Raw genomic sequence first — 25,197 nt, 5'->3', positions numbered from 1 at the left:
TATTTGCACAACAGTAAATGAAGAGAAACAATGAAGAAAAGAAACACGCAGTAATTTTAGTATATTACTAATTTAGTAAATTAGTAACACATTTTTTTCAGCTTCCAAAATGGGGCATGGCAGAAAAGGTTAGGAGGCATTAGAATCTGTCAGAATCATTTTGTTTCCAGATGTAATAAGTGTATAATGACACTAGGTGGTGCCTCAGACCACATCACTAGTATCACAGACTGTAATGATTACCCCTTATAGACCCATATAAATTGAAGCTATAAAGTGTGCACATTTCCATAATGGCAGTGGCAATTATTATCAGTCTAACAGAATTACATTGCAATAAAAGTCACAGATGTAGGCTCATTGGATGCAATTTCGTTGAAATCTTTATTCAGAAAAAAACATATTAACATTATTTATAACTGTCCATTTGACAATTATGTCATTAAACATACATTAACACAAAATAATGTGAATCAACATTAGTTTGGTCGGGACGTGGAGTAAAACTGACAGATGTTTCCAAAAAAAAGGATAAATAAAAGAATAAACTAAAAATAAAAGCTTCTGCGCATCAGAAAAGTAATCAGTGAGGAAGGCTGAAGAGATTAAAGTATCATCTCTCTGATGTAGCTTTGGAAGCGATCATCAATACAGATGATCGAGTCCGCAGTCTGTTTGTGGATGTTAAAAAAAAATAAACCTGATACATGTCAAAAACAGAGTTGATATATACAGACACCATTTAGGCCCTTTGATTTTTTAATTCCTTTTTTCTTTTAGAGAACAACATTAATGAAAACATTCCCCATTCTTCTTGGTTCTCAGTTTAAGTTGAGTAGAAACTGATTCTTGGACGGCTTCATTCAAAATGTACATGTAAGTGTATGAACCGAACACTGGTAAACATGCTTCAGTGTCCAATGACACAAATAAAGGTAGGAGAGCTCGGCCTTCTATGGTTACTCGTGCTGCATGGGGCCCCCGAGGGCCCCTGAAGCCTTTGTACAGCTGGGTCTAAATGGTTAAGAAGGCAGCCAACTCAGTCAGTCAGTCAATTTATAAACACCTAGGCTAAATTGGTTTCACATGCAGCATCTTTTTGCTTGATTGTTGAAATTATTTAGTTCCTTTTTTTCTTTTTTTGCTTGATTTGAGTTGTAACAGCAAAGTAGCACACGACGCAGCCCCAGACCAGAAGCAGAATCCACAAACTGAGAAGTTGAAGGGCCTGTTCCAGCAGAGAAAACATTAATGACTGAAACACAGTGTGTGGAGCAGATATGAGAGTGTGTCCTCATATTAGGCCGCAGTGTAATAACCTATTAACTTCTGCTTCTATCTGCAGGACTGTAAATGTTTTAGCTCACTGAACACGGTCCAGTTGAGCTCAGAGGCGTCTGGGTGCACTTGGGTTAAGGGGAGGGTCCCGAGTTCATCCTTGCACATCACACATATCATTTTAAATTGTCACTGTCATCATAATTACCATCATTAACATCATTTAACAAGAAGTTACAAAAACTGCAAGTGGGGTAGCTGATCTGAAATCAAACAAATGGCCAGTTACATAAATGCCCCAATTTTTCATCAGTGCCGCTGGTAGACAACCACGAAGGGTTTTGTTACACAAAACAGTGGGCAAGGGATAAGAATAGGCTTTGCTCGAGCACACAAATACAGAAAAGAGAGGAGGAGGAGGAGGAGGAGGAGGTGAAGAAAGCAAAATAGCCCGAAGAACCAAAAAAGAAAAAAGACAAACATGTAAACATCTCTCCAGTCTGGGGGGGGGGGAGAATCCCCCTCAGAAGCTGAGCTGTAACAACCCACCATCAACCACAATCCAGAGGTTAACAATCAAGAAATCCACAGTTTGGACAATTTTGCAATCCATAATCCATTTTGTAATCCAGCCTGTTCCCTTTCTAGCCCTTTCTAGGTCCTTTCAGTTCTGGGAGGCTGGGGAGGAGGTGAGGGGAGTGTGTCAGAGTGTAGACCTAGATGTGTGTATGTTTTCTGACCGTGTGTGGATGTGTTAGGCATATTCCTGTGCGTGTATGTCCATAAATGTGTACATTCTGGCATAGTTGTGTGTTCAGGTGTAAACTCATTTGTATCCACCACTGACATCCATTGATTAATGCATCTCAGAGTTGAGTTTGTCCTGGAAGATGTACAGGTTGTTGGTGGCGGCGATGGCGATGATGTTCTCGGTCGGGTGCCAGGCTGTATGGAGGATCTTCTTGGTGAAGTCCAGGCTGTCCACGCTGATGTCGTCCTTCCGGCGCTTTCCTCCGGCGGCACAGACTCTCCGCGGCTTCAGAACAGCTCGGGGTTTGCTGCTCTCTCTTGACGCCTCCAGGGTCACGTCGCGTTTGGTGTTCCGGTCAAACATGCGGAAGAAGTTGTTGTAGGCTCCGGTCATGATCACGCTGACAAGAGGAAGAGGAGACAAAGGATCAGCTGCTACAGTCTGGAGTCTTTCATTCTCTTTTCTCTGTTGAGCATTAAACTGGTGAGGACCTTCATTGACTACATTAATTTCCCAAACTAACCTTAACCCTACACTACATGCCTAAACATAAAAGGGTCACTTCCTCCAAATTACATAAAGACTACTGCCATTGAGGTATCTGGCCATGCAGATGATTTTAGTCTTATATCCTAAGTTTTAAGATATTTAAGATTCAATTGTGGTGCTCACAGCATTGGTGGAACAAGAATTCCGATCTTTTATTTAAGTAAAAGTATCAATGCCGATCTATAAAAATATCCAAATAAAGGTACTGCATTCAAAATTCTACTTAAGTAAAAGTTCAAAAGTACTATCAGCAAAATGTACTCAAAGTACATAAAGTAAAAGTACTCATTATGCAGAATGTCCCCAACTGCTTTATGTACTGTTAAGTAATTTAATCTGTAACAATGCATCATATTTTATATGGTGATTATTTGTTTTGAGAGTAAAATATTAATTCGAAACTAGTATGGCTGTTAAATAAATGTAGTGCAGTAAAAGGTACAATATTTCCCTCTGAAATGTAGTGGGGTAGAAGTATAAAGTAGCATAAAATGGAAATACTCAAGTAAAGTACAAGTACCTCAAAAGTACAGTATTTGAGTAAATGTACTAAGTTGTGTTCCACCACTGACTCACAGCATTGAAAAATTAATTTTAAAAAAAGCAATAACTTGTCTTTTCAAAAACAATGTCCTGGTTACACTGGATAATGTAATTGTAAGATAATGTACCTTTATGGGTAAGTAGAATATTATAATTTGGGTGAAGTTACCATTTAACTGTAAACCCATTTATTAACTTAAATATATGTTCTCATCTTGGGATATTTAGTTATCATAAGTATATAAACATAAAAACACACAGACAAACACATCCAGACACTTCAGGTACCTGTCCGAGCCGTTCCAGGCACACTCAAACTTGTCGAAGATGCAATCGTTTTCGTAAAGGGAACACAACTTGCTGCGGAGGTAATCATGAACCTGGAGGAATAAACACACACACACACACACACACACACACACACACACACACAGATATGATTAAAAATTAGTCCAGCACACCACTGCTTCACTCCCAGGTATCAACTCTCTTTATAAACTATAAATAGAAGAGTGAGCAAGTAAGACACACACACACACACACACACACACACACACACACATACACACAAAGCTCAGCACAGACAAAACACATTAAATGTGGGCAAGTTGTAACACAAACCTCCCTGAAGGCAACTCTAATAAGACACAACACCAGCCCTCGGCAATACAAGGGCCAGGAGTACATTTTAATCTAAACTCCTTTTCCATATCAGTAAATCCATTAACATCCAAACCCACCAAGGGCATGATAACAGAGACACACATGTGAACACACACACACATATTCACTGACTAATAAAGCTTTCCCTTGTGCTTTCGTTCGACCTGCCTGTGTCAGCACTGTGTCTGCTCGGTGATGCAAAGGGTTGAAATCTACACCTTCTTCCAGCCGCTGCACTCTGCATTAAGCCCCCTCAGCCCCCTATTTTCACATTCTGCATAAAGTCAGCAGTCAACAGTCGCCTTGCAATCAATAAACGGTCAAGCTGAGGTCGGCTCATGGTTGTACATCAAACCCGGTGACATTTTGGTTTTTCCCTATGGGTCTTTCTGCTCGTGGTGAAATGATACAGTGTCAGCTGAAGTTGAATATACAGTCTTTTTTTTTTTGTTTTTTCCAGTCCGCATGCTCTCTGATTCCAGTCTGAGTCCAGTGCCTCATCCCTCATGGATTTGTGCATATTTTTCATGTTCCAGGAGGAATAAGAGTGTAAATTTACCATAATAAGAGCAGTTTAGCTCTGAAATCCTTTTTCATCCCTCTGTTTCACTCGGTTTACTCCATTCAACCTCTGCCATCCTTCTTTCTCAATCTCATCCTCTCATTTACAAACTCTCCCCTCATCCTTCTCTCCTCCTCTCATCACACCATACTCACACTCCCTCCCAAACCCTCACCCCTCTTCGCCCTCCCTCCCCCCTCGTCCTCCCTCTCCATGCTGCATTGCAGATCTAGGTGTGGGGTGCTGTGTAAGGTATCCCTCCTTCTTGTTTAACTTTATGAGTGGATGCTCGGTAGCCTATAAATAGCTCCAATGCGTCTTAGCCTCCCACTTCTGGCTGCCTCATGGGTGCTCACACGTCAGGCAGACACACACACACACACACACACACACACACACAAGTTCACCCACACGCCCGCGGCAGGAATACTAAACACACATTGAAAAAAGAAGTTGATAAATACTTTTACTGCACATAAATGCATAAACAGAAGCTGGCGTGGCCAATTGTAAACACTTAGAAGTGACACACGAGTGTGGATGTGTGAAAGATGTATGTAGCTTTGTATGTGTACATTTTCAACAGCACGTTAAGCCAATTTAATCTCAACCGCATATACAGGGCATAATGATAATTTACTGTTTGTGCTTGTGTCACGTACGTATTAATATGCCAAACACACAGAGATGCATCTACAGATTACAGTCCAAAGTTAAAAACTTAGGCCACAGTTTCTGGTGATTCTGCACTGACGAGAAAGAAGTGGATTTTCTGGCGCATAATCAATCCAATTATCCTTAAAAGGTTTGGGAAAAACCTAATCATCAGTAAGTACTATGATTCTAAGACAAATGCCTTCCCATGATTCATTTCTGTCTCTAATCATGAATATTTGCAGGATGACAATGCCCTCTTTCTACTAGTCACCTAGCAGTTTGAACAACGCAACAGTGATTTCAGTCACAAATCAAAAGAGTAACAAAAGAGTTTCCCCTCGGGGATCAATAAAGTATTTCTGATTCTGATTCTGAAACACTCTTCTGTATATTTTCATTTGGTAGAAAAAGCTCTGCTCAAAGAGTGTACTGGAAGAGTAAACCCCCCACATAACAAACTGAACTATCTTGTATTGAATTCTTAGTAAGGTGTTGGGCCACCACAAGCCACAAGAACAGCATCACTGTTATTTGGAAGAGATTCTCCAAGTCTCTTGAACACAGTGAAACCAAAAGATTTTCCCTCATTTTGTGTTTTGATGATGGTGGTGAAGAGTCAAACAGATCAGTCCAAAATCTCCCATAGGAGAGTTGGGATGAAATCTGGCTAAAAAAACATATCATTTTCAGGTATAATTTCCACCAATTTGTAAAACTTAACACATAAGCAGGACCAACTGATGAGAGCAGGTGTTGGAGGTGTAAGAGAACATGCTCATGCTTTGTGGGCTCCGTGATAAAACTTTTACGGGAAACAATACTGAACTATATGGAAGAGGGTCTAGGGATTTGTAAGTGCCCTACGTTTTATCGTGTGATTTCTCTAATGTACCTGGACCGAATCAAATACAGGCAAATATATTATGTTCAGGACTTGTGTTAATGATAATCCTTAGAGAATGGAAGAGTTCGAACGCGCCATCATTTAAAAACTGGTTTGATTCATTCATTAGACCATCATATGAGATAATGTTATTAAAAAGAAGTAAGAAAAATGAAAATTATAAAGGAATATGGAATAAATGTATGTTACATATGAAGGGAACAAATGGAATTTAATCAGTCTGTATAGTTAAGTCAGTTATGTTTGTGTTGGCCTTTGGATTGAATAAATAACATAACAGATGTTGACAAATTAACTGTAATCTAAGAGCATTAGAAAAACATGTCCATAATGGCTTTCAAGAGAGAACAAAAATAAATATAATTTCTTATTTCTCAGAAACGGGGTGTGTTTGTATCATTGGTTTGTCTTCACATGGGTGTACTTTATGTAATTGTGATTTGTGATCTTGGTTTCTGTATTTAAATAAAATTATGCAGCAGCATATGGGGTTGGCATGAGGGTATCAGCAGAGTAATAATGAGAACTGTCAGGTTATAAAGTCTATTGGCTATGATTGAATGTTGACTGTCAGCTGATGAAGGAAGAATAAAACAGCCAATAAACCACAACTTAAATGTTCTGCTTGAACACACTGCTGTATATTTGTGGTGTGCCAAGAGTAGTTAGTGGAGTACCAGTATACAGTGACATTTTCCATCTTATACTGCGTTTAAGTTGTAGAAAACCGATGATCATTCGACATCATTATATTATGATCTGCAATAATCCCAATCTCCCTCTAGGAAATGATGCTTAATGCTTCCTCGACTACTGATCATGTCACCTTGCCCAGAGTAAATTTGCTCCTTGCCAGAAGGAATCTCATCATAGTAGCTGAGCCTGGGAGAAAATATTCATTCTCATGTTTTTTGTATTGTAACACTCCCTCATGCTTTTCACAGGTGGTCAGTCACACACCTGGTACGTCTCCAGGGGCTTGCTCTCCATGTTGAGGTCCCAGACTTTGGCAGTCAGGTAGTCTCTGGTGAGCAGGTAGCGACCGCTGTGGCTGAACTTGACGTCCGACACAGAGGAGATGATCTCAGAGAAGAAGGAGCGGGCGCTGGGGTCCTCGGGCTCCTCGAACACTGGAGAGGGTGGGAGAGAGACAGAGAGGAGGGGGAGTTAAGCCAAAAAGAAACCCATAAATCTGAATCATAAGAGAAAATGTGCCATGAATTGAACTGTTGTCCCTTAAGGACAGCAGATTTATGGGTAAACTAATTCTTCTGTATTAATGAAATAATATACCTGCAGTGGAAAGAAATATTATTGAATGGTGAAAAAATGTTCCAAAAGAGACATATTGTGCTCCTAAACTGTAAGGAAATCAAGCTTCTTACTCTTTTGATTTTAGATAATTTAATATCCAATAAATAAACATACCTGAGGTTTTGCCAGTTTCAGTTAATTAACTACAAATTAAATACACTTGGTGGAATGCACCACAAAGGAAGACAGTCCCTGCTCTTTACTACATAACCACACACAAATAAATCAAACTAATGATAATGATCCACTGTGATGGATTAGTTATCCTAACCCAAGTCTCTGCAAGCTGATTTTCATGCGATAAATAAAAAGTCAGGGGATGCCCAAAGTGATTACAATCCACTCTTTGGGAGGCATGAATGTGTGCAGCAAATTTCAATGTCAATCAATCCAGACATTTCACTCAAAACCGAAAATGTGAACCTCTGGGGGGGTCACCAAAGTTATTAGGATTCGTCATTGCAAGCATAACTAAAAACAAGATGGCAATAACTAAAACCGTGGACTGTATATTTTGAAACTTATGGCTGCCTTAAAGGTAGGACAAATACATCTAAAAGCTTTGAAAAATATTCAGCAGCAAAATTGTCTCTGATTTGTAGTTCATAGGCTAAAACATGCAAAACTACCACATTTTGACCTTTTAAGGACCTGTCTGAAGAGAAAAAAAACATATGTCTCCATCCCAGCTCTCAGCCTATTTACTCACATTTGGAGTGTTTGTCGCACAGCGCTGCTTCTCTCATGTCACAGAGGCGCAGGGTGCCTTTGCTGCTGCTATAGACAAACAAGTTACAGTGGTGGGGGTGAAACTCAGCCGCTGTGATCACCTCTGTCAGATCCTCCATGTTGGCTGGCTTGATGTCCACAATGTCTGAGAGAGAGCGTCGCTCAGGAAAACAACAAAGAGAGTCAACTTCCCAAGGAGTTTTTTTTTAGCCTGAACTGTTTTTACCTGCTGAAGTCTACCATACTGTATATACATATAAGTACATTGATTTATTAATCCTTTTATCAATTTTAATCACTGACTCAATGAGAAACAAATTCGATTTTGTTCGAATTCATGTGGTAACCCCCACAGGTCCATAATCCACACACAAAATAAAAACATGTACATTATGTAAATGTATACATAACCATCACAATGTAAATCATTTACAGAAGAAATAAAGCATAACAATATAAATATATCTTGGGGGGATTGTTAGGAGAAAAGTAATTCCATATTCAGATAAATTGTAATATTATAAATCCTGTCTGGGTCAGGGATATGACTGTGCTGTGTCCTATTGAGCTGGATTAGAACTCAGAAAGGGGCTGAAATATTTATGCAGGCTTTGAATTATTCATTAAGCTACATTTTCACTCCTCACGAATAATATTCCCCTCCCCCAACACTGTGTGTCTTTGTGCATTTCTTTATACAACAAAGTGGGATTTGCAATGTGGGAGTTTGTTGTGTGTGTGTGTGGGCAGCGATTGAGCTTTGAGCATGTGTAAGCATCAATGTGTTTATGTATGCATGAATTATCTGTGTCCTTGTGCTTTAATAAATCTATTCCTGCTCTACTCCCTCTATTCCTATTCTTTTATACGTGTGTTCACGCTCATGCCTACATGATTGCATGTGTGTTTGACTTCTTCTCTCCTCACTCTGCATGCACACCACAGCCCACAAAGGATACTGAAGCTGCGGTCGGTGATGTCCAGATGCCAGAGGTTGACCCTCAGGTCATCAGCTGACATGTAGGTCTCATAGTCGGAGTTGACGGAGATGGAGTTGACGTGGTAGGTGTGGGCGTTGGCAAACACCCGCCGTGGGCTCACTTCCACCATCAGGTCCATCGGCCTTAACACTGGCACCTTGCAAAGACAGAAAGAGACAGCAGTTTATCATCCCATGTACCTGATTAGTGAGAGGAAAGATGGTCAAGGTACAGACAGGAGATTCAATTTAAATCATTTCATTGTATCATGAATAAATATTTATTGCATTACTTCCTTTGACATCAATAATACATTATTGCTAGAACCCTTACTTGTTCGCTTGCAAGATCAAGAGCCAATTCAGTGCATGACTTAAAGCTCATTTGGCTGCATTTTCATATCTTGACATTTGCATTTACACTGTCGATGTATGATTTACATTTTTATACACAGCTTAAATGTGTGTCCTTATTTGCATACAGCCCAGTAGGAGCACCATACACACACATGTTCTCAGACCTCTACAAAGAAGGACATACTATACATGGGCAAACTGTGTGTGTACTGATGCTTTGACTAATTTAGATCCAGATGTGTTGCTGTTCTGTACAGCTGGAAATAGAGGTTTTCTCCGCCCCCACACACTCACGCATACACACATGTACTATTGTGCCAGTGACCCAATTTTGCACATGCAAACACATCTGTACCCACTGACCCAGTTATGCTGCACAACTGACTGCGATTATGAATGTTTTAGTGTGTGCAAGACAGATAGATAGACAGACAGACAGACAGACAGACAGACAGACAGACAGACAGACAGACAGACAGACAGACAGACAGACAGACAGAGACAGACAGACAGACAGACAGACAGATAGATAGATAGATAGATAGATAGATAGATAGATAGATAGATAGATAGATAGATAGATAGATAGATAGATAGATAGATGTTACCTGTAGGGAGGTAACAGTGGACATGTCCTTGATGCGACCCTCCTCATCCTTCAGGTTGTATCCCTCCGGCCGTTTGTCTCTTTCACTCACCTTCCACAACTTAATGGTCTTATCTGGGAAAAAGACAGGGCCATTAAGCAATCAGAAAAGAACAAATATAATCTGAAAGTGTAACAAATTAATAAAAGGTGCTTGCTGATATGCTCTGCGGTTAGGAAGCTATTTGGTGATGTCAGATTAGATGTGATTACACATATCAGAGTAGGCTAAATATAGAATTTCATCTCAAATTGGTGAAGCTAAAAGCCTAAAATCATTTTAAAAAAGAGCTACTTTAGGATTTTAGCATAAAGACACAGTCAACTTAGGCACTTGAACCCAAAACAAATGACTTAATACACAAGATAATCCACCACACTCCAAACTGTCAGCTCTGAAAGACAGCTTGGACTCTGAAGCTCCAAAAGAGCCAGCAGTGAGGTTTTGTTTTATCAAGACCGGCAGACACAAAAAGTCTCTGTATTATATTGAAAAAATGACAGCAAGCAGTCCAGTAGCAGCATTACCCAACTGCTGAGGCAGGTCTTACATTTGTCATACCCTCCTTCATAAATAATATAGTACTTAAATAAATCAATAAACAGGGCGCTCAGGGAAAATCTATAGATCTTCCAATATAGCCATAACCTGATGTATATAAACTCATGATCGGACCTCTTATCTAAGACAGACAAACTCCTAATGCACTACAGAAATGTGATGCAACACGAGCAGCAACTCTTCTCTCTTTAGGCGAGGGAAAAACTGCTTTCTGACCCCAAAAACTCAAATAATGGTCTTAATTTCAACTGCAACACCAGGCCCTTCACTCTGTCACACAAGGGAGAAATAATGGTAACTCAGAACTCAAAATAATGCCTTTTAAAAACATAATCATTCATATTAACTAAGCACATCACTACTTCCACATCTTCCTGGCTCCTCTAACATGGATGTGTTTGTGGGGTCTCTCACCATTGGTGGAGAGGAGGAAGTGTGCGGCGTTCTGCTGAGGCAGCCATCGGATCTTATTGATCTTCTCCTCGATCTCCAGACTCTTAAGGTAGTCGAACTCGGGCTCATGGCTCTGGAAGGTGCTGTAGACATTGTACTCTCCCTGGGAGAATGGCTCAGACTTGCTCTGCGGGAAGAAAAGGAGGTGAAAATGTGGAGAGAAAAATGTGCACTTGCTCACATGTACAATCATGTAACACCCCAGGCCTGAGTTGGTCTCCATCACCTTGATCATGTGAAGAAATAGCATGGCATGGACTCTGCACAGCTATAATGATACACTATCTGACACAGCAGGAGCATCAACTATTTATCAATCAATCTAGACTGTAGCTGGAGGGGAACGGTGTGTGAGCTGGAATGAAAAATGGTACAATTGTGTGTATGAGTGTAAGTGTGTGAGTGCTGGTGTGTGTCTACCTCAGGTTCCCTCTGAAAGATGACCACACGGCCCCCTTTGTCCCCTGTGGCCAGGAGCTCTCCTGTGTGGTTGAACTCAACAGTGGAGATGATATCAGCTGAGGAGGGAGAGAGAGACATAGAGACAAAGAAGGAGGAAGAGAGAGAGAGAGAGATGTAGCATGAGAGGAAAGAACGGTAGGGAAAGAGAAAGAAAGAGTAGCCATTAGCTAATTGACCACACATCATCATTCATCTATATAATCTGTTTATCTGACTCTAAATTATTAAACCGAGTCAACAGTCAATGCATTAACATGTAAATGGATTAAATATGCAAATTAATGTGTAGAATGAAACAATATTTGATCCCTAATACAAATATTGTGCAATTGTGTGTAAGCTTTCAGAGAAAATTCAGATTATACAGTACATATTAGCCCATCAAAGCATACAGAAAATCAAAGAGACACACACACACACACAGCTGTTTCACATTAGACACAGGTGTTATCTGTGTTCCACTATGACACATACATAATGACGCACACAATGACACACACACACACACACACACACAGCACACAAGATTACAGTGTCACTTGAGTTCATCGTGCGTGTGTATAGGAATAATTTTGTACTCTATAATCTCTGTAGTGTCTTGAAGTGTAAAAACAACTCATAGTGTATTTGCGTTAGTGATTCAATATCATTCAAATATCATTTTTCAGGACATTCATTTGCATATTTACGACAATGTCCCCCATCAGTAGCTCTGTGTCCCGAAACACCAACACAGTGTGACTCAGTGACAACACTGTAATACGAGGTGTACGCACGTTATTAACCACTTAGCATTTACCGCCTCAATGCTTTCAGTGGACCTTCCTGCATCACAGAGTGCACAGAATGTGAAATAGAAAGCACTTGGTTGTGTCTTCTCCTCCCTGTCCTTCTGTCTACTTATTCTCCTTTTACCTCTTTCAAAGAAATTATAAACTGAGGTTCAATGAAAGAGAGGTGCTATGAGATGATGTAGCTAACCTTGTAGAAAGCTATGTAAAGTCAAGTCAGTTTAAACTAGCCACACTAGGTAAGCTAATTTGCTAGTCTGCTTTGCTGACCCTACAAAATCAAGAATGCCATGGTCATGAATGGCTAATTTTAAAAATCCATCATCATGTAAATATTTGATGTAGGCCCATATTTTGACCTGCTCTGTCATCTTCCTACATTCATGCTTCTCAGTCACCCTAAACATAATTGATTTGAACAAAACAAACAAGTAAAGAAGTCACTTTATTAACAGAAGTGAACTGAATGTTCAGCTCAGCTGTGAAGTTTTAAATCTGTGGTTGGACTATTTTCACACTTGTAAATACAAAGGCTGTGTTAAGGACAGACAGTTGCTGGTGATGCTGATCACCATGGCGATGACTTCAGTGACTGGATAATCTCCAAAATAGTCATAATCAACCACAGTCACAACAAACGCACATATTCTCAAGCTTTCTTTATCAAATTGTATCCATATATTGTTGTCCTCACATGACACCCACAACATACTGCATCATGATACAGGCTAAACTGGTTCAGTTTTCAGTTCAGCGGTTCAGTTACGGTATGGGACAGTAAGTCAGCTGCTGCTATTGCACGATTCTTTCAGACTGACCAAATCAGTTCACTACTAATGAAGTTATTTAAAAGGAATAGTTATTGGCTTCCTGGAGTCACCAGGAGGTTAGGCAACCAGCAGAGACTCCACGAAGTTACCGCGCCCAGACAAGAAATAGTTCCAATATGTAACCTCCCTAAAACCACAACTTGTCATTTTTAAACTTTGGTTTTTGTAGAAAGATTGTAGATGTAGACTTTAGACTTTAGAGCCAGGCTAGCTGTTTCCTGTCTTTTTGCTAAGCTAAGCTAACTGACTGCTGGCTGTAGCTAAATATTTTGTTTACAGACATGAGAGTGGTACTGTATCTTCTCACCTAACCCTCTGCAAGAAAATTAATAAGTGAATTTTCCAAAATGTCGACCTATTCCTTTGAATTGGTCTTTCACTACTGAAATCTACTAGGTTCTTTGGCTCAGCACATCAAGGTTTAACAACAAGATCGGGTTAGCACAACAACCAGTTGTAGAGACTGTGCTCTGCGGCAACATTTTCTAAAAAACACCTGATCTAAAATCATTGATCATCATCGTGATGATCTAGCCTAAAGAAGATAAAAGTCTGCCAATTCTCCTACATACAGTTGTGTCTGATGGAACATAAAAGCCAATGTAGTTATTTTTTACTGAAAACTACTCATTGCTGATAATACATTTTTTAAAGCAATTCCACCTAAAAACACAAAACCTAGTTATTTTCAAATTATGTTCAAGATTATCAAGAAGGAAGCTGCACAACCCACAGGTGAATTAACAAGGTGCATTCTGACTGACCTCGAGTCCTAGCCTCCAAAGCAGTCCTGCCTCACAGAGATTTTTGTACAGCGAAAGCTCAAATCTGCTACTGCACTACCAAATAACCAAATAATATCATCTAATAGATTAGTTTTAAAAATAAGACTAATTTCAGATTCTGTATCCCACCAAGCCTTCGACAAGAGTCTACTGAGCTCAGTTTTGATAGAAAAGAACATGGTCCTTAATAAGCATTGACTGTAATAAAAAAAAAGAGTGTATTTAAGAGTGTATTTATTGAGACTCGCAGTGATTCAAAGCTGTAGCCTTGCCTATTTTGTGGTGGCCTTGAGAGAGAGAGATTTTATGATGAGGGGAGGCAGGGACTGCTCCTCAATCTCTACACTAACAACCTTATTCACCCTGTTCCTCACACACTTCATTTTTCCACTAGTCATTGCACTCTTTCTTAACCTCTCAGTTACTGCAGAACCTTCTTTATTCTTCTGTTTCAATTTCTTCCCTCTATTTCAGGCTTTCCCTTGCTCTCTCGATCCCTCTCCCCCCACGCGTTCTTTTGTCATCTCTCATCTCGTTCCCCAGTTTCTCTCTTTTGCCCCATCTCTCTCTCTGTCTCTCTGTCTCCCTCTCTCTCTCCCTCTCTCCTCCCCCACGGCACTGATGCCTGGCTGTATGTTAGCGTGTATGTAGTGGTGGTGATACTGGTGGTGGAAGAACGGGAAGGATGGAAAGGGAGATGGAGGGAAGAGGCGCTGGGGCGGAGGCGTTGGAGGGGTCGTGAGCAGGGGTTGCTATGGTAACAGGCTGAGCCAACCATTAACAGCGGTACTCGTAACGGGTAGCCGTATATGGAAGTCTGGTGAAGGAGGAAGTGAGATTCATCAATCCAATCCTCGCAGGAAGAAGGAATGTGGTAAAATAATTATGGCGCTGCAGTTTTGTCCACTAACAAACATTGCTAAATTACTACCAGGAGATGGAGCAGACGCTATGGTCCAAATTGAAGATATGCAGATAATTAATGCATACACACACACACACGATAGCATATAAAAACAGGCAGTTTTGAATGCACACAGTCATGTAATGATGCACAGCAAATCTGTGTGCTTGATGCTTTTATGTGTGTGTGCACACCCAACACATTTACAGATAACTGTGTCTCCACTCAAGTCACACAGAGAGAGAGCTAAGCTAAGCAAAACCACAGGAGCAGCACACAATATAGCTGAATAAAATATGGAGCACACACTCTCCTCTCATCCTCATCTTCTGTCTGTTCTTAACCTGAAGCCTCTTTCTATCTTTCTGTGTTTCACTCTTTCACTCTCTCTCTCACACACACACACACACACACAGCTGACACCCATCTGTCTCTCTGATGCTCTTCATTAGAAGAACACTACAGAAAAATAAACCACTACAAATACAAACAACAACTGAAGAAACAAGCATCATCATGAGCACTGAGGCTCTCCTCCAAGAGTGGAGTGTACTGTACTGATGTAATATGTGTGTGTGTGTCTGTTAGGTTGTCAAGCTGTAAGTCAATGTCTTATAGTGTGGATGTGTTTGTATGCTACAGTATAACAAGCTAGCTGTGTTTATCTCCCACAGACAGTCCATTAGCATCAGCAGGCCCGTCTGACTCATCGCCCCACTGCAGGAGCTGGGGGAACACACTGTGACTACAAGTGCATGCGCCTGCACATACATACAGCACACATCAACACAAAACAACACACAAACATGAATGAACCTAAAGCATAAAAAAACATACACAAGTGATAAACACCAAACACACAAATGCACTCTGAGGTGTTTATAAGGACAGCTCTGCTCCTCATCGATTAAAGGATGTTGTAGGGAGAAATTATTATTCGATCAACAGAAAATGAATCTGTAATAATTTTGATAATAGACATTTTTCAAGTAAAAATGACAAACACTACCTAATTCCAGTGTCTTAATTGCGAGAATTTGCTACTTTTCTTTGTCTAAAGTGATAGTAAACTGAATATCTCTGGGTTTTGGACAATTGGTTGGACAAAACAAGCAATCTGAAGATGTCACCTGGGGCTTCAGGAAATTGTGATCAGCATTTTTCAGACATTTTCTGACATTTTATAAAGCAAAAGTTAATCAATTGATCGAGAAAAGAATAGGCGGATTAATTCATATTGAAAATAGTCGTTGGTTCCAACCACAGTCTGTATTATACACATATGCTCATCTGTGGCTACAAAATTAGACCAGGCAGGCACTCTTGAGAGGAGAGGAGGTAGATAGATGAGGGAGGTGGCGGAAGTCGAGGGAGGTGGATTTCCTTATTTCTTTTTGTTAGGGCTACAATGGGTACAGAGAGGGGAGCAGACGTCCTACAGTCCCAATTATAGATATCTTAGGTCTGGGTAAACATGGACCATTAAAGCAGAGCCAAAAGCACACACTCCTTAAAAGCGAGGACAAGCCACCACTCAGCGGGAGATGTGTGTGTGTGTGTTGGCACCCCGCATTTCCTGTGTACGTGTGCACAAGTGTGTGTACTCAATTACCCTGTAGAGAAATAAACTGGTTGGAGGGAGAGAGGGAGAGGAGGGAGCGAAGGAGACGAGGGGAGAGACTGCCGGAGGGAGACGTTAAATTGATCCCTGTCCTGCAGTTTTGGAGTTATCTGGGAAAAAAACTGGCGCATGTGTTTGTGTTAGAGGTGCACATGTGTGGAGAGAAGTGATTTAAGCCCAGCACAGCAGGGAATCGGCCATTTCTCCAAACACACATCTGCACAATGGAGCGGAGCTGGTGTGAGCCTAATGGTTATAGACACAAACAATTAGGATCACAAACCAAGCCAGCTTCATGTGTCAAATACACCTGTAATCCTGCTTTGCTTTGCCTAGCTGCAAAGACATCTTCTAGCTGTATGAATTCTCAAAGATGCAATGTGTGATTCATTTTTGATAAAAATCAATTTGTTTTTCCAACAGATTAGTGAGACTGTAACATAAAAAAGATTAGGAGTTTAGCTGGTTTACATCCAATATAACCCCGGCGATACTGAAAAATGAGATTATGTGTTGACACCTTATAAATACTAAAATGTAATCCCATATTAAGAAAACTCATCATTTTTTTACACTTGTTTCTTTCTGTGCAGATGTGTGTAGAGCTGAAACGATTAGTGGACAGAAAATTATTCTGCAAATGATTTTGATATTTGATGAATTGTTGTCTTTTTTTAGGCAAAAAATGCCTAAAATTCACTGGTTTCACCCTCACCTTTAAAGATCATTTTTTTGGGCAGTTTATGTCTTTATTTGATAGTGATAGTGGAGAAAGACAGGAAATGTGAAGGAAAGAGAGAAGGGGAATGACATGCAGCAAATGGTCCGGCCAACCAGGAATCGAACCAGTTACTTGCTGTTCAGGGCATTCTTTTAGCAAGCTAAATACCTTTGGGTTTTGGACTGCTTGTCAGACAAAACAAACAGTTTGAAGGCTCTGGGAGATTGTGACAGGCATTTTTCACTATTTTCAGACATTTTAACCACACAATTAATCAATAAATTGAGAAAATAAACTGCAGATGAATTGATAATGAAAAAACATTAGTTGTAGCCCTACGGGTGTGCTTATGAATATCTGCACCATAGACTGTATATTAAGATGGATGACATGACAGCTCCCCAAAAGTGAAGCCAAAACAACTCGAGTGCCCCCTGGTGGCTGGCTACAGTATAGGTCATAAACCCCGCCCCCTCCGTTGTTAGCGGATGGGACATGGTCCGAATAAAAAAAACAAAGTACACGTCAAATAAATTTTTCCCAAAGATGGTTTCTGTCATTTAAGGTAGTTCTTAATTTTTCTGATAAGTATGGTTCTATTTAGTTATTTGATGCTATATAAAGGGGGTATAATGTCATGATTGACAGCTAAGGCCGGCTCACAATTGAGTCACTACTGCGCAGACTCCAAATGATGTCACAAGTGCAAGATGGCAGCACCGGTATCCGGGATATTCTGGCTTCATTTTTGTAATGTTGTTTGCATTGTGTTTAGAGGTTTAGAGTGTGTGTCTGTGCATGTTTGTGTGCATGGATGTTTGTGTGTGTCTTCCTTCGTATTACGGAGTGTCGTCTGGTCAAACTATTTAAAGAAATAAATCACACACACTCACACAATCCACACTGAAGCAGGCAGACTGAGACAAAAATAAAGAGGCAGGTACAAAAATAGAGACACACAAAAAGGATGAGACAGACAGACAGAGACAAAGTGATGTTTAAGATATTTATAACACTCAGTCTCAGACGTGAGAATTCACCTGACTCAAACACACATACACTTAATGACACACACACTCCATCTGAACACACACAAACTCTCATGTCTCACACTGGGGTCATATGGCGCAACTGTGCGACATAGAAATGACCTTCGGGATAGAAGAGGATAGAGCACACACCTTCAGTGTAAGAGGCAAACGGCTCGGGTTCCAGAGAAAGGGTAGTGATGTCGGAGCACAGGACCTGGATGGGGCTCAACATCCTGGGGGAGGACTCCAGGGTGGAGAGGGGTGGACAAGATGGGCGGAGCTCTTCAGGCTATAGCCAGGAGCAGCCCTGCAAGAGGAGCAAGGATGGAGGGAAGGGAGGAGGGCAACAGGGAGGAGCAGAGGGGAAGGAAGGAAGGAAGGAAGGAAGGAAGGAAGGAAGGAAGGACCGGGGAAGGTGGGTGGGGTTAAGGGTAGGGACTGAGTTACTGCATCACCACATTTGGCCATGAGTACTCACCAGAGAAAAAAATATTGATGGTGTATTTATGATCATTCTGTATCTATACAACATGATGTATTCACATGTTGGGTTTGGCAGGAAGGCTAGCAAGACATGCAGATAGACAGCTCATGGGACAGAGTCTTAATATGTCTTAGTAGGTAGATGTGTAGATAGCTCTCACATTTCACAGAGGTGACAATGATTGACAATTAGAAAAGAGCAGTGAGAGCTGGTAAGCTCACTTACTTACATACAGTTATGATGACTAACAATTATTTTCATTATTGATTAATCTGTCAGTTAAAATGTCAAACATAATGACATCTCCTCATCACAGGTTGCTAAAGGCCAAAGCAATTTCTTTAAACTGTTAAGTTTGTGTGTGCAACAGTTGAAAAACTCAAAGGGATACAGTTTGAAATTATATGAAATGAAGGCAAGCAAGTAAATATTCATTTGTGAGATGCTGTAATCAGCAAATGTTTGCCATTTTTAATTTTAGAGTTACATGTTCAATTTATATTTATACATATTTGTTGTTTTTACAATGGTCAGAATACTGGCTTGGCTTTAATTCAATTCTTATTGGTTTTAGCTCCTTTGTTCTTGCAGTATGGTGTTCAGGTGCATGTTAGTGTCAAAAGTTTGTAATCCCAAGATTTTTTGTTGTCAGTTTTAGTTCCAATAAGGTTTCTGAAACCTTTTCAAAATCAGCTAGATTCTGTCAAAAACACATCAATCTAAAAACTAGGCTGTTTTTTTAGCTCCTTAAGATGTACCATTTTGCAGTTTTCACTTAACAGCATTGATGCTTTTGTATATGGTGCACAATAATAATGGGGGTTGGTGTTCTTGCATTTTTTTTATAAATGTCATAAATAATTTATTTACAAAACTGTCAAAAATGCCAAAATTCTGAATTTTGATGCAATGTATAATTGTTGTTATTATTTCCTCATCCATACTTAATCCTGAGGTCACTCCAGTCAGGGGTGAGGTTGTTGCAAAGGGAGATATTGAGAAGGGCAAAAGGAGTGAGAGGAAGGGAGTAAGAGATGGAGGGAAGAAGGGAAGAAGGGAGGGGAGGGACGTTAAGGTAAAGGGAGGTTAAGCATCCCTCCCCTGTAGGTGTTAAAGGGCAGGGGAATCCCCACGGGAAGATCTACAAGACACACTGTTATGTATGCGCATACACACAGAAAACCCAGGCACACACCCATACACACAGACCTGAGCAAACAAAAAGACACACAGGATGGACTCAAAGACACAGACATGAATATGAATGTAACACAGGAAAAAAAATAAAGAAAGATGGAGACACACAGGAGCTAACAAAATACACCCAAGCATAAAATCACATGCACCACCTCACTTTGTCTGTCTCTACTAGCCTCTGTCTTTCTCTTTAACACACACACACATACAGAGGCACATTGTGTTTGAGCAGCCTTTAGAGCAATTGTTTGGCAGACGAACCACTTCAGCACCGGGCAATGCTGCAAGTTGCATTAGAGGACTGATGGGGAAAGGGAGGGAGGGAGGGGGAGGCAGTGGGGGATGGAAATGGGGAGGAGCACGGGGGATGGGGTGAACATGGAGGAAAGGTGGAGGGGGTTGGAGTGGACGTAGAAGAATAGGCAGGTAATGAATCATTTTGTTTATTTGTGACAGGACAATTATCTTCTTTGGTCATTAAGGGAATACCTGTGAGATTGATTTTTTTAGCAAAAATTTGCACTTCTTCTGCAACTATCTCTTTTCAGGCTGTCCATGTGTTGCACAGCCCTTTCAGACCAATAGTGTTCAGTGGCATGTTCACCTTGGCGTATACACATCAGCAATTCACCCTGAATAATGTCTGTGTCTGCCTGAGATTTGTGGAATAATTAATACTGCCATTATTGGTGGGTGGAGACGACCTGTCAATCATAATGGCCAAGCATGAAAAGGAGCATGTTTATCATCACAGACTGTTGCTATGGCAATAATGGATGGTTGGTGATGGATGTTAAGACTGATTTTCTGCCACTATTTCATAAAAATCCTCTTCTGAAATGGACAAAGACACATATTGGTCATGGAAATACTTTATGTATAAGAAAACACAGACACTCGCACACATGGAGACAAACAAAGACACATACACAGACACACACATAGATATTCTTCAATCTCAGCAATACAATACGTTGAATGCACACATTCAATCAACAGGCACCACTACAGGTCTTCCCTGACTACATGTGCTTCTGTGTGAGGGAAATTATAATACAGCACAGACACAGGAAACAGTGATACGAGGATCACAAATGAGCTCACAACACGTTCATGCCCCCAAATGATAATCCGCTGTTCTTGTCTAAGAGGCGTGGTGAACAATGAGCTGAGTGTAAGAAACAGATTGGGGACAGACAGACAGGAAGGCAGACAGGGAAGCTAGTGTGCAGGTGAGATTAGTGGCGTATTTGAGATTAGAAGAAGGGGGGTTATCCAGGGTTATAATCCATCTGTTTTATGAAACAAACCAAAGGAATCCAGTGGTTTGCACGGCTTGTGTGCTGCTGGACTTTTTAATATTCCCCCGCCTGAGATGTGATACGCTATATATTCAATCTGACACCTGCACCTGTTATATTCAAGAGGAGAAAGTAACAAAGAGTGGATGTGTGTGAGAGATGACATACAGTACAATGAGTACAAAAGAATGTGGTGCTGTTACAGAAAAAAAAACTGTTCTCCCACTCTCTGTCTCTGACATACAGACACAAACAGAGACATACATATACACACATTCGGACACAGACCAGATCAATTACTCCCTGCAGTGTAGCAAAACAGCTGTGTTACACAAGGTAAGAAAGTGGTTACAAAAGCAAAAAATATACAAAATAACTGAAATGCAGGACACAAAAAAAGTATGAGAGGAGGGAAGGTGGAGAGGAAAACTTGCCTAAGATGGTTTAAGAGTGTTTTGCTCCCTAGTTCTTGTTGCTCTGTCTGCAACTCTGTCTGAACACTGATTAAACAGATCTTACAGAAGATTAGAAAGCCGTCCTGAGCTTGTTTTGTGTAACAGACAAGCATACACACACTATGTCACACACACACACACACGCGCGCACACACACACACACATACTCTCTCCAGAAGTCCTTTAGACACAAGCAGCTTCCTTTGTCATTTTCTTACCTTCAGTCACATAGTTGTGGTCGGGGAGGAAGCCGCGGTGGTTGAGCGTCGGGGTGGCGTCAGTGTCTTCGCCCATCAGCGGGGCTGGGGGGAGCGCCCGTCTCGGTGGGGCAGCGTGGTGGTGGCAGATCGGTGGTGGAGGGGGTGGTGGGGATGCCGGCCAGCACAGCGCCCATACTGCTGCCCGCAGACGCCTCCTCAGCACAGGGGCGCAGAGCCGGGCATCCTATCCTTAAATGAGGATGAGGGGCAGGTAGGGAGGGAGTGGGCCAGTCCCGAAGGAGCGATGGGTGCGTGTAGGAGTCCACACAACTGCTTCTGAGAGCCAGATGCAAACCTGCAGGAGGAGGATTATTTGAACAGTTAAAAAACTACCAGGGGTGAGTTTGATTTGTGCCTCACAAGAGCACACATCACTCGTGAGGCAAGAAAAATCCAGCGCACCTTGTGGCCACCCTGCTGCTGCTGAGTCCAGGTGTGGCCAGACCAATTTTACTCTCTCACAAACACACACAACATACACAGTTCTGTGCTCCCAGAAATGGGCAAAGTCCCTACTTGTTAACAGACGCTCCGAGAGAAGAGAGGAGATGAAGAGGAGGAGGAGGAGACTGGGGGGAGGGGAGAGAGGGATGAGCAGAGCCCCTGGTCGGTGTATCTGCAGTGCTACTGCTTCTGCAGTGAACTCACATGCATGGACACACATATACAGTGGGACAAACACACACTCACCTACACACTCAGCAGCTTGTGGGTCAGGTACTCCTCAGTGGATCCTCCAAGAACGACGTCTCTCGCCTCCTCAGCCGGAAACTGTCTCTCTGGTTTCTCGGCTGTTTCAGTATGAGGAGGAAAACCCTACTGGCTCTGCGTTCTGCTGCAGTCTGCGCTCTGGCGTACATATGAAAGGCAGAGTGAGAGGTAGAGAGAGGGGGAGGGAGAGTGAGAAAGGAGCTGTACTGCTGCGCTGGTACGTGTGTGATGCATCAGAGCAGGCCCCGCCCACTCCTCGGCGCAGCCAATCATCACAGAGCTGAGATCTGCCTGACCACTGACTGCAGGTGATTAAATATGATAAAGAAACAGAGAGGGATGGAGGAGTGGGTGGCAGTGCGGAAGTGGCTGAGTGTCTTATAAGGTTGTGACTAATGGGAGAGAAAGCAGAGAGAGCAGGAGAGAGGATGAGAGTAGGACTGTTTCACTTGACTGAGTGCTGAATATGAACCACAGTACAGTAACTACTAGAGGATTCACCTGGAGACATAATTCATTTAGCACAGAGACGACTAACACACCGCTGACACACACACACACACACACACACACACACACACACACACACACACACATTTTAATACACAGCAGAATCTCTTGCACACAAGTCTGCTTAGAAGGTAGGGATCTGCGATAATTCAATTACTGTTTATCAATTTAGAGCAGTATCTTATCATGATATGATCTTATCAAGTTAACGCTCTACAGATTTCTGTTGTTCAACTTTTGGAACTTGCATTAATTTGCCATATGCAATATACAGTATATCAATATCAGAAAATTAACATACATTGATATTATATTTTATTAATATGGAGATAAATATTTCATGCCCAGCCCTACTAGAAGGGACCAGAAATGACCACTGTAAGAGAAATACTTAAATTCGCACACCAACGCACTCACAGAGGCTTCAGTCTGCATGGCAGCAGAGAGTGAGGGGCTGCCAGTGACAGTTGGTGCCATCACTGGTGCTGGCTGTCTGCCACGAGGCTTTAACCCCCCCACAGCAGGGAACAAGAAGAGCTGTTTATCTGACTTACTCTAAGACTGCCAGCATTGCCCTCCCCCACCCACCAATGATGGGCAATGCTCCACACACCACTGCCATATCTGCCCTTCTAACTGCCCCCCACCAGCCTAACATCCACCACAAAGCTCCCCTAAGCCCACCCACTGTTTCCCATATATAGCTACTGTTCTACCTGCACGTCTCCACCTATTCACTCCAACCATATGCCACCAAAATCCCCCTCTGGTTAAATCCATAAACCCATAAGGTTTGGTGTTTAGCTCTTACTGAAGATCCCATCAGTGTAAGATCTGACCCTTTGCCAAACCCAGCGAGCAGAGAGGGAGAGGAGAGAAATACTACAAATGTTTTTATTGTTTTCAGTATTCTTTGACATGCTTTCATATCTATTGGTATAAATATGTAGATCGCTAAAGCTATAAAGACACATTTGGATACTGCATGTTTGCAATAATTAAGGCATGTTATGCCTTATGTGCTACATAAAGTATCTAAAGTTGTTCCATTTAAGTTAATTTTGCAATTTTCCATGTTCAATCTGTTGTTCACTCAATTAAAAATGGAGATTTGTAATGGTGAAGAGGTTAGTGGATTATCAAAAAATAAATCATCAATCATTTATCAAGCACAAACGCCAAACATTAGCTGGTTCCACCTCAAATATGATGATTTGCTTCTTTTTTCTGTGTTAAATCACTTTAAATTGAATGTCTTTGGGTTTTGTACAGTTGTTCAGACAAAACAAGCCGTTTGAAGACCTCACATTGGGCTCTCAGAACTTGTGATGGCATTTCCACCATTTTCTGACACTTGTAGACCAAAAAGACAAATCGATTCATCTAACAAAATGGATAGATTAAAACAAAGATCAAATCAAGTTGTAGCCCTAGAACTTTTGGTTTTCACTTAAACCACTTAAATAAATAGGAAATAAATAGGTACATACAGAATCATAACCTAGCATAAAAGATGTACATTTACACAATAGGCCTAGCCTATATAATAATTAAAATGCCTCCAAAAATAAAAAGTATAAGGTCCATGTCCTACAACATTTCTTACAGTATATCCATCTCTTGGTAGTTTTTAATTAATAGCAGTGGGAATAAAAGAATAAATACATCTCTTCAGGTTTAACCCCCATCAGTTTTTTTCCTTTTGACAGTTGGTGTAAAACACCTGCTGTGACATCACTGATTAGCATTTAGCCAGAAGTATTCAACCCATAGAGAGCCATACAACAGCAGTCTGTAAAACATAAACAAACATAAATAACTAATAGGTAGACCTAAACCTGCATTAATCAATTTTTGCCCATTTTGGAACAGAAAAACTCCGAAATACGCTCCAAAACAGTCTTGACATATAGCATTGCTATGGCTAACGTGTTAGCTAGCAAACGGTTGCCTAGTAACTTGAACATTCAGCAGACACGCTAGCCGAATAATTGATATGGTCCAATATTTACTAACCTTTTAGTTCTGGCTTGTACTCCACCAGCTCTAGAGAAGACCAATGTCTGCTTTAGCTTGGTACTGTAGATGTTCAACTTTCTTCACCAGCTAGCAGCTAGCTATTGTCTGTCTGCATTTGGTGCTAGCAGGTAACCTCGTCCTAGCGTTGCCTACAGTTTGTTGAGCTGG

General features: G+C 41.1%; 1 protein-coding gene across 8 annotated transcripts; it reads right to left on the bottom strand.

Moving 5' to 3' along the window:
* Positions 1-360: 360 nt before the first annotated feature.
* On the bottom strand, positions 361-25,197 carry LOC122880563 (serine/threonine-protein phosphatase 2A 55 kDa regulatory subunit B gamma isoform). 8 transcript variants are annotated; one of them, XM_044205827.1, is made up of 13 exons: positions 25,027-25,197; positions 22,480-22,638; positions 21,748-22,084; positions 19,983-20,074; positions 18,243-18,399; positions 11,368-11,465; positions 10,909-11,074; positions 9,895-10,007; positions 8,910-9,087; positions 7,931-8,095; positions 6,868-7,037; positions 3,410-3,501; positions 361-2,429 (listed from the first exon to the last, which is right to left on the bottom strand). In XM_044205827.1, the coding sequence occupies exons 5-13, from the start codon at positions 18,322-18,324 to the stop codon at positions 2,135-2,137; spliced, it is 1,359 nt and encodes a 452-aa protein (XP_044061762.1). In that variant the 5' UTR covers positions 18,325-18,399; positions 19,983-20,074; positions 21,748-22,084; positions 22,480-22,638; positions 25,027-25,197; the 3' UTR covers positions 361-2,134. The 8 variants fall into 8 exon arrangements, with proteins under 8 accessions (XP_044061762.1, XP_044061764.1, XP_044061763.1 ...); XM_044205829.1 differs by having other exon boundaries at positions 20,035-20,074; XM_044205828.1 differs by lacking the exon at positions 19,983-20,074 and adding an exon at positions 19,521-19,526 and having other exon boundaries at positions 25,027-25,196.

This window comes from Siniperca chuatsi, linkage group LG8, assembly GCF_020085105.1.
Source record: "Siniperca chuatsi isolate FFG_IHB_CAS linkage group LG8, ASM2008510v1, whole genome shotgun sequence".
NCBI classification, from domain to species: domain Eukaryota; kingdom Metazoa; phylum Chordata; class Actinopteri; order Centrarchiformes; family Sinipercidae; genus Siniperca; species Siniperca chuatsi.
The sequence above is the reverse complement of the archived record's forward strand: the minus strand, read 5'-3'. Positions and strand labels throughout refer to the sequence as shown.